Source organism: Capsella rubella, unplaced genomic scaffold, assembly GCF_000375325.1.
Source record: "Capsella rubella cultivar Monte Gargano unplaced genomic scaffold, Caprub1_0 scaffold_1, whole genome shotgun sequence".
Classification (NCBI taxonomy): domain Eukaryota; kingdom Viridiplantae; phylum Streptophyta; class Magnoliopsida; order Brassicales; family Brassicaceae; genus Capsella; species Capsella rubella.
In genome coordinates this window covers 8,921,355-8,940,813 of record NW_006238923.1, presented here as the reverse complement: position 1 = coordinate 8,940,813, position 19,459 = coordinate 8,921,355, and the positions used below count along the sequence as shown (strand labels likewise).

At 38.8% G+C, this 19,459-nt stretch overlaps 5 protein-coding genes across 8 annotated transcripts; 1 reads left to right on the top strand and 4 right to left on the bottom strand.

The window, feature by feature from the left end:
• Positions 1-61: 61 nt before the first annotated feature.
• On the bottom strand, positions 62-3,219 carry LOC17899967 (probable isoprenylcysteine alpha-carbonyl methylesterase ICMEL1). The gene is made up of 11 exons (XM_006307347.2): positions 2,621-3,219; positions 2,378-2,454; positions 2,206-2,275; positions 2,009-2,089; positions 1,834-1,908; positions 1,607-1,708; positions 1,380-1,520; positions 974-1,039; positions 722-865; positions 534-624; positions 62-448 (listed from the first exon to the last, which is right to left on the bottom strand). Exons 1-11 carry the CDS (start codon positions 3,040-3,042, stop codon positions 296-298), a joined length of 1,422 nt encoding a protein of 473 aa, XP_006307409.1. The 5' UTR covers positions 3,043-3,219; the 3' UTR covers positions 62-295.
• Positions 3,220-4,687: 1,468 nt separating this feature from the next.
• On the top strand, positions 4,688-10,310 carry LOC17899844 (probable phospholipid-transporting ATPase 12). Of its 3 annotated transcripts, XR_002835305.1 has the most exons (13): positions 4,688-4,898; positions 5,203-5,625; positions 5,871-7,216; positions 7,299-7,409; positions 7,484-7,760; positions 7,848-7,936; positions 8,045-8,153; positions 8,250-8,459; positions 8,538-8,663; positions 8,746-8,844; positions 8,943-9,134; positions 9,227-9,975; positions 10,229-10,310. XR_002835305.1 is itself a non-coding variant. In XM_023788629.1 (12 exons), the coding sequence occupies exons 2-12, from the start codon at positions 5,221-5,223 to the stop codon at positions 9,818-9,820; spliced, it is 3,558 nt and encodes a 1,185-aa protein (XP_023644397.1). In that variant the 5' UTR covers positions 4,688-4,898; positions 5,203-5,220; the 3' UTR covers positions 9,821-10,098. The 3 variants fall into 3 exon arrangements, 2 of the variants coding, with proteins under 2 accessions (XP_023644397.1, XP_023644398.1); XM_023788629.1 differs by lacking the exon at positions 10,229-10,310 and having other exon boundaries at positions 9,227-10,098; XM_023788630.1 differs by lacking the exons at positions 4,688-4,898; positions 10,229-10,310 and adding an exon at positions 4,919-5,072 and having other exon boundaries at positions 9,227-10,098.
• LOC17897587 lies at positions 10,182-10,730 on the bottom strand. The gene is made up of 2 exons (XM_006304306.2): positions 10,717-10,730; positions 10,182-10,647 (listed from the first exon to the last, which is right to left on the bottom strand). Exons 1-2 carry the CDS (start codon positions 10,728-10,730, stop codon positions 10,275-10,277), a joined length of 387 nt encoding a protein of 128 aa, XP_006304368.2. The 3' UTR covers positions 10,182-10,274.
• A 514-nt stretch (positions 10,731-11,244) lies between these two features.
• On the bottom strand, positions 11,245-15,052 carry LOC17899987 (proline-rich receptor-like protein kinase PERK10). 2 transcript variants are annotated; one of them, XM_006306797.2, is made up of 9 exons: positions 14,943-15,052; positions 13,328-14,450; positions 12,653-13,063; positions 12,492-12,578; positions 12,295-12,365; positions 12,120-12,196; positions 11,866-12,013; positions 11,626-11,787; positions 11,245-11,532 (listed from the first exon to the last, which is right to left on the bottom strand). In XM_006306797.2, exons 2-9 carry the CDS (start codon positions 14,394-14,396, stop codon positions 11,338-11,340), a joined length of 2,220 nt encoding a protein of 739 aa, XP_006306859.1. In that variant the 5' UTR covers positions 14,397-14,450; positions 14,943-15,052; the 3' UTR covers positions 11,245-11,337. The 2 variants fall into 2 exon arrangements, with proteins under 2 accessions (XP_006306859.1, XP_006306860.1); XM_006306798.2 differs by lacking the exon at positions 14,943-15,052 and adding an exon at positions 14,741-14,936.
• Positions 15,053-16,506: 1,454 nt separating this feature from the next.
• LOC111832658 (HD domain-containing protein 2 homolog) lies at positions 16,507-19,442 on the bottom strand. The gene is made up of 8 exons (XM_023790245.1): positions 19,009-19,442; positions 18,731-18,855; positions 18,151-18,188; positions 17,473-17,583; positions 17,312-17,391; positions 17,143-17,179; positions 17,000-17,041; positions 16,507-16,900 (listed from the first exon to the last, which is right to left on the bottom strand). The coding sequence occupies exons 1-8, from the start codon at positions 19,273-19,275 to the stop codon at positions 16,815-16,817; spliced, it is 786 nt and encodes a 261-aa protein (XP_023646013.1). The 5' UTR covers positions 19,276-19,442; the 3' UTR covers positions 16,507-16,814.
• Between the last annotated feature and the right edge of the window lie 17 nt (positions 19,443-19,459).

Below are 19,459 nucleotides of genomic sequence, written 5' to 3'. Positions count from 1 at the left end.
AAATAGGTACAACCAATCATGAATGACCAGAGAAGAACGGAGAACTGGAGAAGACCAAAGATAGTAAAATGAGACAAAGTCAATAAAGACTTGTTTCTTTAATGCACTTTGTTGTTACAATAACACACTGTGAATGAGTGTATTGCAAACTGGAATACAATATCATTAATTACTCATATTCAAAGTTCAAACATGTGTAGTTAAAGTATAGTGGATCTGCTTCCTTGTTAAGTAATATAAACACTGGTCCGTCAGTATCTCGAAAGAAGGCTTTTTAGAGATAAGAATGCCGGAGTTAGAACGGACTGACCCAGTGAGCCAACTTCAACATGAATTCAGGCACAAGACGCCTTCTGTCTACGCATTTACCAGCCGCTTCTTGATCTTCTGCCAGAACTACTGATACTATATCTTCAAACATCTCGTCTTTGCCACCTCTCATTGGATCCTGCCATAGATAACCAAGTTTCTATATCAAAACTCAAGTTCTTGTACGACCAGAGATTCAGATCTCAAAAGACATGCCTGTGTACCTGAAGAAACAAATCTGTGTGAGTTTTCCCTTCGTAAAGGATCACTTTTGCTTTCGCTCCAAGCCTCTGGAGGGTTTCCGCAAAAGACTTACTGCAGAGATAATGACCAGAAGTCCAATCATCATATCAACTGTCTGAATTACATGAGATAGACAAGTACACACAAGGTTACAAAAGTTTACGCATACCTTGCATCTGAAGGGATGGAGTAGTCAGCAGTACCATGGAACAGGATAATAGGTGGGAGACGAGAAACAATGTGTTTGAGATTTGGGTCTTGCACTACTAGTTCAGGAGAATACTGCCTCAATGATTCCTCTCCTTCCATGATACTGAGGGAAAACAAAAGTCACACGTAAGACTGTAAAATTCCAGGCTGCTCTACTGGCCAGGTGAGTAGCGTAAGCTATACCAAATTTTAAAAAGTGAAAGTATTATACCTTAGAAAGATGGAACGGTACAGCCCCCTGCTATGGAAGTGGTCCACAAGGCTCAAAAGGTTGTACCTGTCGATCAAGATCACAAAGTTTGTTAAGAATAGACAAACAGATGATGTAAGGCCAGCCATTAAAATTAATTTGGCTTTAGTTGGATACAAGGCAGGAATCTACTTGCTTCTTTACGCCAATATATGACCATTTCCTCAGGGTTCTATCAATTGCCAAGCATTTCTACAAAAGACCATGGTGGCTAAATAAAAACTGGAGCTAAACATAGATGCATACTCAGGCAAGTAAAGAAACTTGTTTTTAACAACTTCTTGATACATCTCTGAATTCCAATGTATGTTCACTGTCCTAACAACTGTTATTTGAGCTCCGGAACAAAAGAAAGGATCCTGCTTACCCTCCAGATAGACCAAAATAACCATTTATTTGTCCACTACTCCAAGAGACACTATCCCCCTCCCCTGACTCTTTAATGACCTGCTCTACAAGGGTGCAAGCCGCGATATGTGCACCAGCAGACTGACCCATCAGATATATTCTACACCACAAAAAAATCAGAACAGTGAGCACGAACTCTAAAACTTGAAAACTTCCATGTCTAATAACAGTTGACAGGATTAATACCTGTTTGGATCACCTCCATACTCAGCAATATGATTGCAAACAAATGAGATGCCCGAAGAAGCATCTTTGACCATGTCACTAATAGATCCCTGCGGAAAATTCCTGCGAGAGGATAAATTGGCAATGAGATCAAGAAACTCTAATAGAAAACTAATGGAATATCCGAATATGACAGGAAACCACAACATTAATTGTGTAGAAAAGAAAAAAAAAACACGCATAATTACCTGTAATCTATGCATGCCACAATAATATCTCTTTCTGATAACTGCTGTCCTAAAAGAGAGCCCCACGCCTTATAACTGTATCAACACAAGACATTCTGTAAGGACATATTCAGTTCTCTTACCTCTTTCTCATCGCATAAGGTTGAAAATAGTGTTTATGGGGAACCATACTCACCCAATAATCCAGGCTCCACCAGTCACAAACGCCACAACTGGTTTTGGACCATTGGAGTTCTTAGGTAGATACAAGTCAAGCCTAAAGAAAACAAAACAAAAAATCCAATTTATATCATATCAACAAACAAAATGTAAAGTATCTACAAACATTTAGAGTGGGGCTAAACATGAACAAAACCAGTAAACATCTATGACCTGTTTCTTGGTTGATCACCGTAAATTATACTTCTGCGAACATAAGGAGAGAAGAAATAGTAATATCCGACTGCAAGGTAAACTCCAAACCTTTAGCAGTGAAAGTTATGGTTACTAACTCATAAAAAAAGACTAATTAGTAGTAGATCCAACCATTAATTGCATAACAAACCTTGAATAAAGCCAGGCATTAGTAGAAATGCATAACAGCCAAGTGCCATAAATCTTGTAATCCATCTATAACCTACCCTGAAGAAATAGTTTACTTTATCAGTAATCAATCAAATCAATAACCTTTTGCAAACAAAAGATCACATTTTTGAAATCCCCAAGAAGATCCAAGAGCCAGTTTCGTTGGATTCAGTAAATGTAACAGAGAACGGATCTAAAAAAAAAGAATGAAATAGATAGATACCCAAGATAGCTAAGGAGCTTCAAACAAAGACGAGTCAACAAGAAGGTCTCAGCAGCGGCGTGGCCAACCTCCTGACCAATAGTTTGACGATCGCCGCTATTACCACCGTCGCTTCCATTAGTATGATCCGGAAACGCAGAGAGACAGTTATCGCTGTTGGATCGTCGCCGTCTGTTCTGATACCAACCAGTTAACCCACCACCCTTATTATTATTGGGCGTGACGGCGCCGTTGTAGCTGGAAGCGCGGGAGAGGAGAGGCTTAACGGTAGAAGAAATGGAGTGGTCATCATTAAATCGAGAAGAAGAAGAAGAGAGGAGGGTCGTTGAAGGATCGTCGTAAATCAAAGACTTGAACATCATTTCGGTGGATGGTGAGGATTTAGGTGGAAGATGTGAGATTTGGAGAATCTGCGACGGCATTTTCTCACTTTTCCCCCCCCCCTGATGGATCCGTTTTTGGCTAATTTTAGGTTTCCTTTTCAATTTCCGGCGAAATCGGAAAGCATTACAAAGTGGAGACGAGACGACAAAATTGGAAATGTCTTCAGTTAACCGCAATGAACCAAATGGACTCTTCCGACATATGTTTACGGTTTTGTTGGTTTATATATAAGTTTTGGAAGTTTTGTTTGGTATTTCTTGTCACGAACTTTAATACTTCATCAAACGATGTATATTTGCTTCTACTACTTACCAAGGAGTTGTTGCAAATATACGAATCATCCATCTTCGGAGGATGAATCTTCTGGTAAGGTACAGTGGCAGATGTTGAAAGAAAAACAAATACTATTATTGAAGATTATCCTCATTCCCCAGAGCTACACATAGGTGTAATGCATGAACAATCAAATCGAGAACACACGAGGACGTAATGTGCTGAGTCTCATAGGTACTCCCAGTATGGAGGAACCTTGCCAGACAAAGTATTATCCCCCACAAGTGTGTTCTTCTTTCTATCTTCCAAGTCTAGTGCGAATCAGCCAACGGCGCAAAAGGAAAAAAAAAAAGATCATATGGTTAATTTAACTATATTTAGTTGTTAAATTTACTCCAATCATCATCAAATTAGTATGGTTTCGTTTCTAATGAAGACCCATTGGATTATTATTTTTGTTGTATTTAGCTTAGATCTCTCTCAGTTTATTTATTTCAGACTTCTAGTCACACTTGTTCAATCGTGAAATGACTACTATACTACAACTGACTGAGAAGTGCACCTTCCCCAAGCAACACATGACATGGTTTAATTATACATTCTGCTACACTACACGAAACACGAACCAACCATTGATTAGAATACCTAACACTAGACTACAAAGAGGAGGAGAGAGACACCATGAGGAGCATAGAGGATGGAGTATATATTATGTTTTGATACCATGAGATGTGTATTTACATCATCAATTTTTTAAAGAAAACTGTTTTCTTTTACTTCCATATTAAAAAGATCACCCTTCTAATTATATAATGGAAGCAAATAACTTCTTTATAAAAAAAACTTTCTTAAAAGACAAATCAGAGAACTGATTAATCAGTTTCTAGGGGTTTGATCATTCATCTGGTGTTTTAACCTTGTTTGACACTAATGGTTTTAAAATTCTAAAATAAAATCTACTACTTTTCCCTTTTGTTTCTTTAGAGTAAACTCATGTTAGATCTTTGCAGACAAATCATGGTACTTCTTGTCTTTGTCTAGAAGAACAATCCTTCTTTTTTGTTCTTTTGTTTTGGTTAATGTGCGCGTAATTAAAACTCTCGTTTTGTTTTTTTTTCTTTAACGTTGTTGGCATGATCTTTCATTCTTCACACACATCTCCAGTTTTCTTTGAAAACAAATAATAGATTTTTATTGGAGAATTGATTTTGATATATTATCAAAGCTGATTGATATTTTGCAAGAAAATCTTGGCATTTACGGATTCGCGAAAACGAAATCTTCATTTCGGAATGGGTCAACCAATCAAAAGTCAATAAATGTTGAAAAAACTTCTTAATTTCCAATACCTTAAGTTCATGCATTAAAAAAAACCCAAGACTTTTGGTTTCATGCATTTAAAACCCACCATTTCCAAATTAAGATTACAGATTAAAATCTTGCAGATTTTTTCAGCCTTCTATCTTCAGATTTCTTTCTATAATTTCTTAAAATCTTAACTTTTAACCCACTAGATTCCTTGTCTCTTTACCAAATTTTCCGAGAAATTTTATCAGTTTCTCGGAAAATGAAAAGGTGAAGGGACACATAAACTAACGAGGTGGAACAGACACAATCAAAGGTATTATTATACTCTCTTCTTCTTCTTCTTCTTCTTCTTCTTCTTCTTCTCTCTGTGTCCATTTCCCCCAAAGTTTTATTCTTTCAACGATTTGCTTTTTTATGTATCTTTGTTTTCAAATGTCATCGTCGGTTTTGCAATTCAATTAGCCAAAAAAATCCAACTTTCTTCAGTGTAATGCTCTTCAGACGCATCAAAATTTAACCTTTTTTGCTCCTATTGAATACTTTTACAGTTCAAAAATACATTACTTTAATTTCAGGGTTTTAGAAATTCTGATTCTTTTTCTTTCTTTGCCACTCAGGTGTTGGATTGAGAGACAATGGCATCAGGGAGTGGAAGGAGACGCAAAAGGAAGATACTGTTAAGCAAGCTTTTCACATTAACAGGTGCTAAAGCTTGTTTCAAGCCAGACCATTCGAAAATTGGACGATCTGGTTTCTCTCGTGTGGTTTCCTGTAACCAACCTGATTCCCCTGATGCTGAATCGAGAAATTACTGTGACAACTATGTGAGGACTACCAAGTACACTCTCGCCACTTTCCTCCCTAAATCATTGTTTGAGCAGTTCAGGAGAGTCGCCAACTTCTACTTCCTTGTTGTTGGGATCTTGTCTTTTACTCCTCTTGCCCCTTATACCGCTGTGAGCGCCATTGTTCCTCTGACTTTCGTCATTCTCGCTACTATGTTTAAAGAGGGTGTAGAAGATTGGCGCCGGAAACAGCAGGTACTTTTATTGATTTTGTCTGAGTGGTTGTTGATTGATTAGAGTTGGACTGGATGATTTAAATAGGATGCTCTGTGTCTAAACATTGTTTGTTATTTTGTTCCGAATCTGTAGTTCTACGTTGGATTAAGTTACATAGCTCAGAACTGGGGGTTGACATTGTTTCCTTGCTTTTGCATTAGGTTGGATCACTCTATTTTTCATTTGTAGATCTATCTCATCATCTGGAAATTCCATGTTTTTAGGATATTGAGGTGAATAACAGAAAAGTTAGAGTTCACCGAGGCAATGGGAATTTCGATTTTAAGGAATGGAAGACACTAAGAGTTGGGGATATATTGAAGGTAGAGAAAAACGAGTTTTTTCCGGCAGACCTTGTCCTGCTTTCTTCTAGCTACGAGGATGCTGTTTGCTATGTGGAGACAATGAACCTTGACGGGGAAACAAATCTGAAACTTAAACAAGGACTAGAAGTAACGTTGTCATTGCGTGAAGAGCTCAATTTCAGGGACTTTGAGGCTTTTATCAAATGTGAAGACCCGAATGCTAATTTGTACTCATTTATTGGTACTATGGAGCTTATGGGAGCAATGTACCCTCTCTCACCACAGCAGCTTCTTCTGAGGGGCTCAAAACTCAGGAACACAGACTATATCTATGGGGTTGTTATCTTCACAGGACCTGATACAAAAGTTGTCCAGAATTCAACAGACCCTCCGTCTAAGAGAAGCATGATCGAGAGGAAGATGGATAAAATTATATACCTGATGTTCCTTATGGTAGTTTCATTAGCATTCTTTGGTTCGATATTGTTTGGAATTTCAACGAGAGAAGATTTTCAGAATGGCGTAATGACAAGATGGTATCTGAAACCGGATGATTCCAGCATCTTCTTTGACCCGAAGAGGGTGCCTATGGCTGCAATGTTTCACTTTCTAACAGCGCTAATGTTAAACAGTTATTTTATTCCTATATCCTTGTATGTGTCAATAGAAATTGTAAAAGTTCTTCAGAGTATCTTCATCAATAAGGATATCCATATGTATTATGAGGAAGCGGACAAACCAGCGCATGCACGTACCTCTAATCTGAATGAAGAACTTGGGCAAGTGGGTACAATTCTTTCAGATAAGACTGGAACATTGACTTGTAACTCCATGGAGTTCATCAAGTGTTCTATTGCTGGGACAGCCTATGGACGTGGTGTAACAGAGGTGGATATCGCTATGGTTAGGAGAAAAGGTTCGGCTATGGTGAATCAGAGCAATGGCATTAGTACCGAGGATGTTGTTGCTGCAGAACGGGCTGTGAAAAGATTCAACTTTAGAGATGAAAGGATAATGGATGGAAAGTGGGTTACGGAAACGCATGCTGATGTCATTCAGAAATTCTTTCAATTATTGGCAGTATGCCATACCGTTATACCTGAAGTGGATGAAGATACAGGAAACATCTCCTACGAGGCTGAATCTCCGGATGAGGCAGCATTTGTTATTGCAGCAAGGGAGCTGGGGTTTGAATTTTTCACTCGAACTCAAACAACAATATCCGTCAGAGAGCTAGACCTGGTGACTGGGGAACGAGTTGAAAGGTCGGTTCATCTTCTCTTATTTAATGTATACCATCAGAAGCTTCTGTCCAATTCTTACTTTAGTGAGTGTGTACCTTTGCAGGTTGTATAAAGTCCTGAACGTTCTTGAATTCAGTAGCTCAAGGAAAAGGATGTCAGTAATAGTGCAGGATCAAGATGGCAAACTGCTTTTACTTTGTAAAGGGGCAGACAGGTATGGTTACCGACTCTAGAAACTCAGATATAAATATCTTTTTGAACTAAGTTTGAACTTCGTTTATCGTCCAGTGTCATGTTTGAAAGACTTTCCGAAAGCGGTAGAAAGTATGAAAAGGAAACCCGGGACCATGTGAACGAGTATGCTGATGCTGGATTGAGAACTTTGATACTTGCCTATCGTGAACTCGACAAGAATGAATATGAGGTGTTCACTGAGAGAATCAGTGAAGCCAAGAATTCAGTTAGTGCTGACCGAGAAGCACTGATAGACGAAGTAACAGATAAGATTGAGAAAAACTTGGTTCTTCTTGGAGCTACTGCTGTTGAGGATAAACTTCAAAATGGGGTAAGCTAATTTATAGTTTGACGAGTTTTCCATTGTCGGACATGAAAATTGAAATTATTTTCTCTCTTTCTCTTACCTTTCATTTAGGTCCCTGATTGCATTGATAAGCTTGCTCAAGCAGGAATCAAGATTTGGGTTTTGACTGGTGACAAGATGGAGACTGCTATCAATATTGGGTATTATTTTCTGGGTAAAACCAGATTATATTTACTCTTGAGCCTTGTGCATACTATCTTAGTCACTCTCTGAGTCTGAACCCACATGTGTATGTGTATCTTTGACAGCTTTGCTTGTAGTTTGCTCAGACGAGACATGAAGCAGATCATAATTAATTTGGAGACCCCTGAGATCCAGCAGTTGGAAAAATCCGGAGAAAAAGATGCCATTGCAGAGGTATTACAATTTTGTGGAATAATGATATGATGGGAATAGAGTAGTATTACTCGTGATTGTGTAGATGAACAATATCCATTGGGCTATTTTTTGCAGGCTTTAAAGGAAAATGTACTGTGTCAGATAACTAATGGAAAGGCTCAGCTGAAAGCATCTAGTGGAAACTCTAAGGCTCTTGCTTTAATAATTGATGGAAAATCACTTGCTTATGCATTGGAGGAAGATATGAAAGGCATCTTCCTTGAGCTGGCCATTGGCTGCGCTTCAGTGATTTGCTGCCGTTCATCACCAAAACAGAAGGCACTGGTCAGTTCTTACTTTATCTTCCATCACAATTGTCATATACTTCTCTGCCTACGTTTTTTCATAACTTATATTGCATAGGTAACAAGACTAGTCAAAACTGGAAGCCGTCAGACTACACTGGCAATTGGTGATGGCGCAAATGATGTTGGAATGCTTCAGGAAGCAGATATAGGAGTTGGGATCAGTGGCGTGGAAGGAATGCAGGTTCGACAAAAGAATTACAAAACAACTGTTTTCAGCTTTTATTGGTTATATTTGTCCTTCACTAATCCTTATAATTTTCCAGGCTGTAATGTCCAGCGACATTGCCATTGCTCAATTCAGATATCTGGAGCGGTTGTTACTAGTCCATGGACACTGGTGTTACAGACGAATCTCAAAAATGGTAAGTATAATATACAAATTTAGATTGACGCTGACCTTCAGAAACACTTTCCTTCACTCTGTTTAGTTTTCTCAGTAGTTGTCTGTTCTTATATGCAGATTTGTTATTTCTTCTACAAGAACATTACATTTGGTTTCACTCTCTTCTTATATGAGGCATACACATCATTCTCAGCGACACCGGCTTACAATGACTGGTATCTATCTCTATATAGCGTCTTTTTCACATCTCTTCCTGTGATATGTTTAGGCATCTTCGACCAGGATGTATCTGCGCTGTTTTGTCTCAAGGTAATATAGTCATTCAAATCAAAACAGCTGCTTAATCTTTCACTAGTCAAGTGAATTTCATAACCAAAGTCTTGCTGTGTTGTCTGTCACAGTTCCCCGTATTGTATCAAGAAGGTGTACAGAATCTTCTTTTTAGTTGGCGCCGAATACTCAGCTGGATGTTCCATGGCTTCTGCAGTGCAATAATGATTTTCTTTCTCTGCAAAAGTTCTCTTGAATCTCAAGCTTTCAACCACGAAGGGAAAACCGCAGGGAGAGATATTCTTGGGGGAACGATGTACACATGTGTGGTGTGGGTTGTGAGTTTGCAGATGGTATTGACGATCAGTTACTTCACACTGATCCAACATATCGTCATTTGGGGATCTGTTGTTATATGGTACATTTTCCTGATGGTGTACGGATCTCTTCCAATAAGACTATCTACAGATGCCCATATGGTGTTTCTTGAAGCTCTTGCGCCTGCACCTTCTTACTGGATGACCACTCTCTTTGTAGCGCTATCGACGATGATGCCATACTTCATCTTCTCTGCTATTCAGATGAGGTTTTTCCCAATGTCCCATGGAACCATACAGCTGCTTAGATACGAGGATCAGTGCAGCAACTCTGGGAACTTTGAAATGGGGAGGCAGAGATCAGTAAGGCCTACATCGGTCATGAGATCTCATCAGCCAGAATCTTGACATCTGATGGACGAATACCAATTTTTATCTCCTCAGATTATTTGAGTTTTAGTTTCTTTGCAGGATGTAAATAAGACCAATCAAACTATAGACTGGAGGATTAAAAAAAAGGTAGATCGTTACAAGACTTTATGAAGAACAGAGGCTACATAAAGGTGTAAATTCTTATTCCTGCAGCCTTGTCCGGTAAAAGTAAAACAAGAGTTTACAGAGTTTGTAATTTTGTATGACAAGAAACATCTAATTATATTAGAAAGCAGTGGAAGATTTTACATCTATTAGATAAGAGCATTTAGAGATATACAATACAACCTTTTTTATAATCTCTTTTTCTGATCTTTTGAGAAATGAGACTTGCTCTTGTGTTCCTTAACGCTTATTTTCTGGATTCTTGATTAAATAACACAGCCGGATGCATGAAGACGACGAGCAAACAATTATTTATGTTTTGCTGTTATTTGAAATCGAAAATGTCAGAAGCATCTTCGTGGCGCCAGAAGCTTCCAAACAAGAACCCTTTGTTCATCGACCGCTCCTGTAACATTCCTTCAATGTCGTCGAAGCAATCTGATCTTGTTGAGACTACTTCAAAGGCAAACCCATTTCTAGAACAGTGCTCCTCTTTGACGTCCTCCATTGTCGGTTGCAAGGTCTTCCGACATCTTCTCTTCACAAACTTCTTCATCTTCTTGGCAAGTTTACATGGGATCTTGAAGAAGACGAAGACACTGACTTGTAAGACAAGGCACTGACAGCAACATGACAGGACAACACAGTCTGCCGCAAATGCACCACAATCTTCTTCCATTACTCTGATATGCACAAAACTGCAAGGTTAGAGAGATAGAATAGATAAACAGAGATATTATTGAGATGTATCACATGGGGTTTGAGACATATTTACCGGCATATTTAGGAATCTTGGACGTCAAAAGAACTGTAGCTGTTTAAGTTCTTGTTCCCTTTGAGACTATTCCTAAACATGAATGTTGTTCGGAAAAGGGTAAAATCGGTCTTTTCTCATATTGCATTTGGCAAATCGAGTCATTTGACCAGATGTGTATCATGTGACAGTGACACCACTGACACACGTAATGAAAAGTTTGGTGATAACATAAAAGAAGCTTGTTGATTTATTATTAGCATGACAATGAGAGGACGTGATTACAAGCAGTTACATCAGAGCCAGATGAAAAAATGAAACAATCTTTTATGTCCAACATTACATTTAACTCTTCCCTTTTCTCTTCTGGTTCATCCACAGATTTTTGGACAAGAGGAACCATTGGAACTTGAAAATGGTCATGCTTTGAGATATGTTTTAAGAATAGAAATAACTATGCATAATCTCTGCAAATGTGTTCATCCACATTATCTCCCAAACTCCCTCTTTCTTCAATTCTTTAGGTCAAGATGAAACAGAGGATCCAAATTTGAAGTTAATCAAGAGATGAAGGTTCTGCTTTGAGATCTCTTTCTCGGAAAAATCATCATGCAATGTGTTTTGTTGTTGATATTTACACGTTTTCATCTCTGCTTATATTACTACTACGAGTGAAAGAATCTGTACTGTAATTTTGGCTGCCAAAAGCCATTCTCCTAAACAATCTAATTTCCTCAGACTGCTGAGCTGAGTTGATGATTTCGCTTTCGCCTAGTCTCATCCCATTGGTGAGGTCTTCCTCAGCTAGACTGTCAAAAGCTCTCACAATCTGTAAGAATTTTCAGTTAAGAGCTTGTTATGTGAGATTCGAATCGGAAAGAAGAAGAAAAATTAATGATTTTTTAAAGAAAATGGTCAGTACTTGACTCATTCGAGGTCTCTTCGTGGCTGAATGGCGAATACAAGCTGCAGCTGATTCAATCATTCTAAACATTTCAACACCCACGTAGTTTTTATCCAGCTTGGGATCTGCTAAAGCTGTAAAATCTTCGGTTTCAATGGCATGACTAAGCAAAGGACGAGCCTGAAACATTTCAATGCACACGTAGGATTTAAGAAACAGTTCCATTCTCAAAAGTTTAAATACTTAATTATGCCATACCCATTCAACAAGGCTCTCATCTCCCAGAGGTTGGGATGTATCCACAGGCTTACGTCCAGTGATTAGCTCCAGTAAAACAACGCCATAGGAGAAAACATCTGATTTCTCGGTTAATTTGCCACTTGATGCATATTCAGGAGCCAGGTAGCTGAAATATTACACCAATCGTTTATTAAATGCAAGATTTGCAATACATACAGAGAGAAGTTTTTCTCCTCATGAGAAATGTCATACATGACATAACCACCACCTACCCAAATGTTCCCATAACCCGAGTTGTAATGTGTGTGTTACAGTCGAGAGCTAGCTTTGCAAGGCCGAAGTCAGAAACCTACAAAAGAGTGAGACTAAACTCTGTAAAAATCCATGATCTTAATTATCAGCAGCCCTACAAGGTTGGACTAGATGCAAGAGTAGATAAATGTATACCAGAGCATGAAAGTTATCCTCTAAAAGAATGTTGGATGATTTGATGTCCCTGTGTATGATACGAGGATGACCTGTCAAATTTTACCATTACAATCATCCAAATAATTTAGTCCCCAGGAACCAGAAAATAAGATCGGAGATAATTTTGATTCGGAAACTTTTTTCCATAATTTTGTGAAAGAGTTGCAGCAACCTACAATCTTCATGAAGATAAGCTAGTCCACGAGCCGCACCAGCAGCAATTTTAATACGTGTTTCCCAGTCTAGACCCGGAGTTCCTGCGGCTAAAGACCAAAGAAAGATAGTATAAGTAAGAGTGGTTTGTGTTTATGATTATATGTCTTGAAATATAGCTTACCATGAAGGTGGAAGTAAAGATTGTTGTTAGGGACATAATCATAGATAAGCAATCTCTGGTTCTCTGAAATGCAGTATCCAACCATAGAAAGTAAATTCCGATGATGTACCCTGCTTATGGTGTCAACCTCGGCTTTGAACTCTCGGTCACCTTGTCCTCCACCTATTTTTAATTGTTTCACAGCAACTACTCTTTCATCTGGTAAGACTCCTTTATATACACGACCAAACCCACCTTCACCCAATAGATTTTGATCAGAGAATCCATTTGTTGCTATGACAAGTTCTTCATATGAGAAAAGTTCCCTCGATTGACCAAAACCACCAGGTTCTGACTGCGAAAAATGTGTTTGATTGCTAGAACGATTTCCCACTAGAGGTGCGGATGAATGCGTCTTGAGAAGCGCTGAATCTGGATAACAAAGATGTGGAGATGAAAATCCAGAAACACTGATAATCAAATATACATAGCAATATCCACAACTATACACTCTTGACATAAACTATCTTAATCTCTAGATAACCATTGTTTGAAGTAAATGTCTTGTCTAAGATTTCAGCCATCAATACATACATGAAAACATATTTCTGCGATGCTAGCTAAGCCACAGTAATGAAGATAAAGACTAACTTCCTGATATTAAATAGATGAGATAAGGTTAACAGTAACTTATACCTGATCTTGGGGAGGAATCCATAGGCGTTGGCATAACATAGCCACCACCAATGGAGGAGAGCGTCTTTTTCCGTCTCTTGACACACCACACAACAACTCCAATAAGACCAAGCAGGAACAGGGCCACTCCAATGCTTACACCCACGACAGCCGCTGTACTATCACCGGAATCGCTGGAATTAGATGTCACAGGAGTAGGATTGTTTGGAGATGGATTATCAGAACCTGGCACAGATTCTTTAGGAGGCGAAGGCGGGGATACAAATGAGGGTGGTGGGGGAGAATTAGAAGGTGAGATAGGTGGACTTGGCTTGGGAGGTGGGGTAATTTTCTCTGGTGGCGAAGGTGAAGGATGCACAGGACGTTTTGAGTCCGGTGGAGGAGGAGATGAAGGAGCAGGGCGTTCAGAATCCGGTGGAGGAGGAGATGAAGGAGTAGGGGGTTTAGGATCCGGTGGAGGAGACTTTTCAGGACGTTGTGGATCCCGTGGAGGAGGAGAAGGTTCTGGATCCCGTGGAGGAGGCGGAGGACGTTCTGAGGCTGGTGGGGAAGGCAAATGACTTGGAGGAGGTGGAGATGAATGTGATGGTGGGTCTGATGTAGGTGGCGGAGGTGGATATATTGGTAAGTCTGGTGCAGGTGGTGGTGGAGTGGCTTCCGGTGGCGGAACTGATGGTCTCGAGGGTGGAGCAGGTGACGGAGGTGGTAAAATGACAGGCTGATCAGCTGGTGGAGGGGGAGGGGGAGAGCTCTCAGGCGGAGGTGATGGATTTGTTGGCGGGTCGGGTGGAGTAGGAACAGGGGGAGGAGCTCCAATTGGTGGAGGTGGTGAGAGAGAAGGTTCTGGCGGTGGGGATGATACTGGAGTCACCGGAGGAGGAGGAGGAGACTGAGCTGGAGTGATTGGGGTCTCCGGTGAATTGCCATTAATGGGTTCTTTACTTGGGGAAGTAGCATTATCACCGGGAGACGACGGCTGCGGTGGAGACGACGCCATTGGTGGAGGCGACGTCAATGGTGTAGTAGGCGGTGATACCTCAACCGTAGGAGCCTGTACAGGTGTTGCCATCTAAAGCAGAAGACCAAGTTCCAACATTTTCATCATCGCTCTTGTCAATCAGAACTGAAATTTAATGAAATTTGAACAATCAGCTTCACTTGTATAAAAAAGCAGAACCAAAATTCCCAGACTTTGGTAGTAAAACCTCGAAGGACCAAACTTCACCAAATTAAAAATCACACAGCACCCAACACATTGTTGCTAATCTCAAGTTCGGACAGAGGCTTTAATATAAAACAGAGAGAACCGAGAAAAGGATTTTACAAGATAAACCCCCCAGATCGTGAAATGAACTTGAGAGCAAAACCAAAAAAATCACCCAAAAGAAAAAAATTCCGGTTAACCGAGATTACCTGATTAGAAGACAAATGCAAACAACTACGGATCTATGTAAAAAAGCTTTCCCTTTAACACCACAATTCACAATAACAAAAAAAATCTCGGCTTCTCAAAACCAAACTGTACTAGTGTTAGCTCTAATATGGCCAAGTAAAGTAACTTGTCTCTCTCTCTCTCTCTCTCTGACCACTCTCGTTTATGGGTTTTTCTGCTCACCTCATTGAGATTGCGTTTCCAAAGCTTAAGCAAAATTTGGCTACATGAAGGTTCAAACTTTGTCAAGCCTCTCTCTCTCTCTGTGGAGGGGAAGAAGAAAAAAATGAAAAAGCTTGGGATTGATGGATGAATCAGAAAATAATATTGTGCGCATCAAACAAACAAGCGGAAGGAAAATAAGAAAAATCCTTATGCAAGTTAAAAGACAAACTTTTTTTTTTTTTGGTTGATATGCAAATATGCAACATCCATCGTAAAGGAGAAATAATGCTTTACTGCAACGTTAAATCAATGGTCAAAATAAATCATACCCTCTTTTTTTTTTTTTTTCTATTTTTCCTTTTCTTTCTTACTTATTTTTCCTAAATAACAAATTGACGATTTCGATACGCATATCAAAGATTAGTTTTGTTTTTGTGTTTTTTCCAACTCGTATGTTAACTATGGTTGTCGAAAAGAAAAAAATGTAAACTATGATTAAAGAAAATCTTCACCAAATTACAAATATTTATTGTTAATATACGAAAATCGTATAAAATAGATTTGACATTGGATATTTTAAATCCATACGTAAAACTTTCAACCAATTTAAAAGAGTGTAAATATATTGACTCAAGCTTGCTATATTTGCATTAGTATAGACTTACAATAGCACCATGTGCAAATACATTCATAATTTAATACATTGACATAAAGAAAAAGGTTTGTAGTGCAAGTGAAAGTGATGAAGGTAAGGATCCCTTTGTGGTATGGGCTAAATATTTCACAATTGGAATATCTTTAGTACACATAATAACATAATATTTTTTTTTGGTAATTCATAATAACATAATAATGAATGGTACGATTGGTTCAGAAAAATTTATGTATAAGAAAAAAATAATAGTTCACTCGTCGTTGTTGGTGTGTGGTGGGATATTAAAATTTGTGAAAATGACATTTTCAACTTTGGGACCATTCTCCACATCACTTACATACATACCATGCCCGATTAAAACAAAAAGGAGTAAGAAAACAAATCGCAGTGGGCAATGTGGAACCCAATTTCAATTATACGACAGTAAGACTTTTATGTTCTTTCTTTCTCATTTCTATGTTTTTTTTTGGTAATTTTAGTTTCTAACACATGACATGTCATTCTCCATCTTCACAAACTTTGGAGCTAATGGAGAGGATCTTTGCTTGATTATAAAATTGTGTCGGTCTGATTAAAATACATATACATCTTGTTATTATTATATGCTATTCATCTTACTTTGTATATAAAACCAGTCTCTGTGTGTGTGAACAGGAAACAAACGCCTTCTTCTCCACAATCATTGCATAAGAAGAAGATGAAGGAGACAGAGAATGTTACACACGTGACAACCATTTGGTGTCTTTCAGTTACATCTTTCCAGATTCTGTAGCTGTTGACTCTCTCTCTCTCTTTCTTATAACTTTCATTACTAACAGTGACAATGACTATGACTATGCACACGCGTTTGAGTGGGGACGTCAGAGAAGTCCATCCATATATACTTACTAATTGGGTTATTTGAGTTGTGACTACAACAAAATCAGATTAGGAAGCTCGAATCAAGATTTTAATAAGAGAAACTGTGTGATCACTTTTCTCAAAAAAAAAACAAGCATATTCTTGAGTTCGTAGTTCATGTTAACCAGAATGTCTAAAAGTCTGGACCTACTTCAAACTAGTAAAACCATAAGGGAAGGTCAAAACCGGGACTTGTGTTCGTTGAACTACAAAACTGAAATTTTCACTAGAAGCTTGTACCTTTTGGCTCAAGAGGTGTCTGCTTAGTTTTGGGGATTCTACCGTTGAGTGGGTTGAGGGAGATAACTAAAAAGGTATGATGCAACTGGAGTTTACTATCTCTGTCTGTTTGTCAACTGGCTTTTTCTCCTAGCGTTGATTTCAGCGGCCCAGCTTTTTCCAATTTGGGTTTGAAACTTGCCTGCATTTGAAATTCAAGTGGATGCATTTGATGAAACCAGATGATTTTCTTTTACGTCTAACACTGTTAAGCAAAAATAACGTAAGATGGGTTCTCTACCTGCTGTCGATATGAAAAATTCGTCAAGCACTTTCCCGTGTTCTGCCATGATGTTCAAGCGTCAAGTAAGATTTCTTGGGATACAGAGAGTAACAACAACTCAACAAGCACAAGCAATTAGAAAGATTAAGATTAAGACTTACCAGCTTCATATTCTAGCGCCTGGAGAATCATCTCAACCTTAAGACCACAATAAAGACAAGAGTCAGTGTAACCCAAGTGTATCCATTTGTTATGTAAGTTATGATTCTTAACAGCCAACAGAAGTTAAAGGCATTGATGGTCGCAAACTAAGCCAAAACCTAATACTACCTTATCAAAGTCTTTTACTAGATTTGCTTCTAAAGAAGCATTGTTTTCATACTCCAGCCAAAGTTCTGTGATCTCCTCCGCTGCACATTGACATTAGACTTATAAATTAGTGTTTTGGTTTCCAAAACATTAGAAGACGACATTAACTGAGGCGTATCTACCTCTGAGGCCTCCACCCAGAACCTCACACATCTCTTTTAAAGCTGCTTTCTCCCTCCTACTCTTTTCTTCCTTAGGCACACCATCAGATGGTGTAATATCTCCAACAATAGCTGTTCAAAGGCCAGTAAGTGGTAAGACTTTGAACAATTTGTAGGATTGAAGTTGCAGAAAATTAAGAGAAAGAAACCAAAGTAATCAGCTTTCAATACATGTTTAGGTCCATCTCCACAGGAAATTAAAATTTCATAAATGAATCAAGTGTATCTGTTACATATCCTACCCAACTCAGGGGTTCATATCTATACAATCTTGTATCCTCCAAACCACCTAGTAATTTTTGAGCGAAACTTAACTAGCTAGAAACTATACATAGTGAACCTACCATTTGAAAACAAAGATCAAATGTGTATTTACCTTCAGCGATGTCATGCACAATTAAGAGAAAGAAACCAAAGTAATCAGCTTTCAATACATGTTTAGGTCCATCTCCACAGGAAATTAAAATTTCATAAATGAATCAAGTGTATCTGTTACATATCCTACCCAACTCAGGGGTTCATATCTATACAAGTTTGTATCCTCCAAACCACCTAGTAATTTTTGAGCGAAACTTAACTAGCTAGAAACTATACATAGTGAACCTACCATTTGAAAACAAAGATCAAATGTGTATTTACCTTCAGCGATGTCATGCACAATTGCCATTTTTATACACCTGTTTAAGAAGCCAAGAAAAAGAAGCAAGACGGAGAAATATCCAATAAGCAAGACGGAGAACTATCCAATAGCCAAAAAGAAGAGAAATCTATTTTCTATAGTTTGACAACAAGTGCTAAATCACACAAAATCAATAGTTCATGGATGTTCTTCCTATCTTATCCTTTATCAACTCTCTGAACGTGTCTGATTCAAAATACATGCATATATTAGCATACCTTAACCTTCCCGCATAATAATCAACTTAAGACTAAAAAGAGGTTTTAAAGCACAGTTTTTGTAATTCTGACTTCGATAATTTCACTATACTAGCTGCTCATATATTTCATTTAACTTCCACAACGTTTTCAATACATTCTGAGTTCCACGAATATGACAATTCTCTACCAGATCAAGTCCACAATCCAAGTCAGTAACTAGTCCATAAACTCTTTCTCAGTTTCTCTTAGATCCCGCACTCTGAACCAATCATTTTTGGAAGAGAGATGTAAACATCTCTATCATCTAAGAAAACTTAAAACACTGAAGGAAAATACTAACCTTTCTCTGTCAACTCCCGTAAGATCACCAGCTATAAGTGCCATTAGAGACATACGGTACATATGATCAGCAATTGATTCAGGTCCATTTATCCCCTGATTAATCCACCCTTTTCTCTTTGTTGTCTACACACAAGAAGGAACCAACAAATAGTTCACTACTTGACAATGGTGACCAATGAATATAGCTATGCAGATCTCCAATTCCAAAATCGAAAGCCACTCTCAGAGTGTTTACTCTCCCATTGTTTTGAATATTCTATATGGTTCAACACATACCTTGAGCCGATGGCACAACGTTAAGAAATCGATCGAAGAGGAAACAGAAGATGCAGCGGAAGAGACATGATTCATGGGTTCCATAGAGCTAATCCCGTCGGAAACAGGTTTCTGGCACCGGACCGCGACGATCGTCGAGCTCGGAGTGGGTTTTCCGAGGAAGAGGAAGTTCTTAGAGGAGCAATGAAGCGAGGCGAGTGTCGACCGGCGGTGAAAAGGCCGATTCAGCGGCGGCGCGAAACGTGTAGCTGGAGTAATCACCGCCATAGATGATCGATTCTATGAAATTTAGAATTGGTTTATTCGTTGTTTTATTGCAGCTCCTTTGAGTAAGCCAGCGAGAGAGAGACGCGGATCTAATTGTTCCGTGTCGGGTCGGGTCGGGGTTCTCTTACCCGTGTACATCATCAGCAACCAAACTCAGCCCAATTACTCCCACGGGCTTATGACA

What these genes read in the sequence shown, in the direction of transcription:
- LOC17899987 (XM_006306797.2), bottom strand. Translation starts at nt 14,396, where the DNA reads ATGGCAACACCTGTACAGGCTCCTACGGTTGAGGTATCACCGCCTACT. An exon ending in GGATTCCTCCCCAAGATCAG is followed by an intron (nt 13,064 to 13,327) that starts GTATAAGTTACT and finishes TTTGTTATCCAG; the next exon opens with ATTCAGCGCTTCTCAAGACG. An exon ending in AGAGACCTCGAATGAGTCAA is followed by an intron (nt 11,533 to 11,625) that starts GTACTGACCATT and finishes AAATTCTTACAG; the next exon opens with ATTGTGAGAGCTTTTGACAG.
- LOC17899844 (XM_023788629.1), top strand. Translation starts at nt 5,221, where the DNA reads ATGGCATCAGGGAGTGGAAGGAGACGCAAAAGGAAGATACTGTTAAGC. An exon ending in GAGACTGCTATCAATATTGG is followed by an intron (nt 7,937 to 8,044) that starts GTATTATTTTCT and finishes TATCTTTGACAG; the next exon opens with CTTTGCTTGTAGTTTGCTCA. An exon ending in AAAAAGATGCCATTGCAGAG is followed by an intron (nt 8,154 to 8,249) that starts GTATTACAATTT and finishes TATTTTTTGCAG; the next exon opens with GCTTTAAAGGAAAATGTACT.
- LOC17899967 (XM_006307347.2), bottom strand. Translation starts at nt 3,042, where the DNA reads ATGCCGTCGCAGATTCTCCAAATCTCACATCTTCCACCTAAATCCTCA. An exon ending in TATGGAGGTGATCCAAACAG is followed by an intron (nt 1,521 to 1,606) that starts GTATTAATCCTG and finishes TTTGTGGTGTAG; the next exon opens with AATATATCTGATGGGTCAGT. An exon ending in TACCGTTCCATCTTTCTAAG is followed by an intron (nt 866 to 973) that starts GTATAATACTTT and finishes GTTTTCCCTCAG; the next exon opens with TATCATGGAAGGAGAGGAAT.
- LOC111832658 (XM_023790245.1), bottom strand. Translation starts at nt 19,275, where the DNA reads ATGGCGGTGATTACTCCAGCTACACGTTTCGCGCCGCCGCTGAATCGG. An exon ending in TGTGCATGACATCGCTGAAG is followed by an intron (nt 17,584 to 18,150) that starts GTAAATACACAT and finishes GCCTTTGAACAG; the next exon opens with CTATTGTTGGAGATATTACA. An exon ending in GGCGCTAGAATATGAAGCTG is followed by an intron (nt 17,042 to 17,142) that starts GTAAGTCTTAAT and finishes ACATCATGGCAG; the next exon opens with AACACGGGAAAGTGCTTGAC.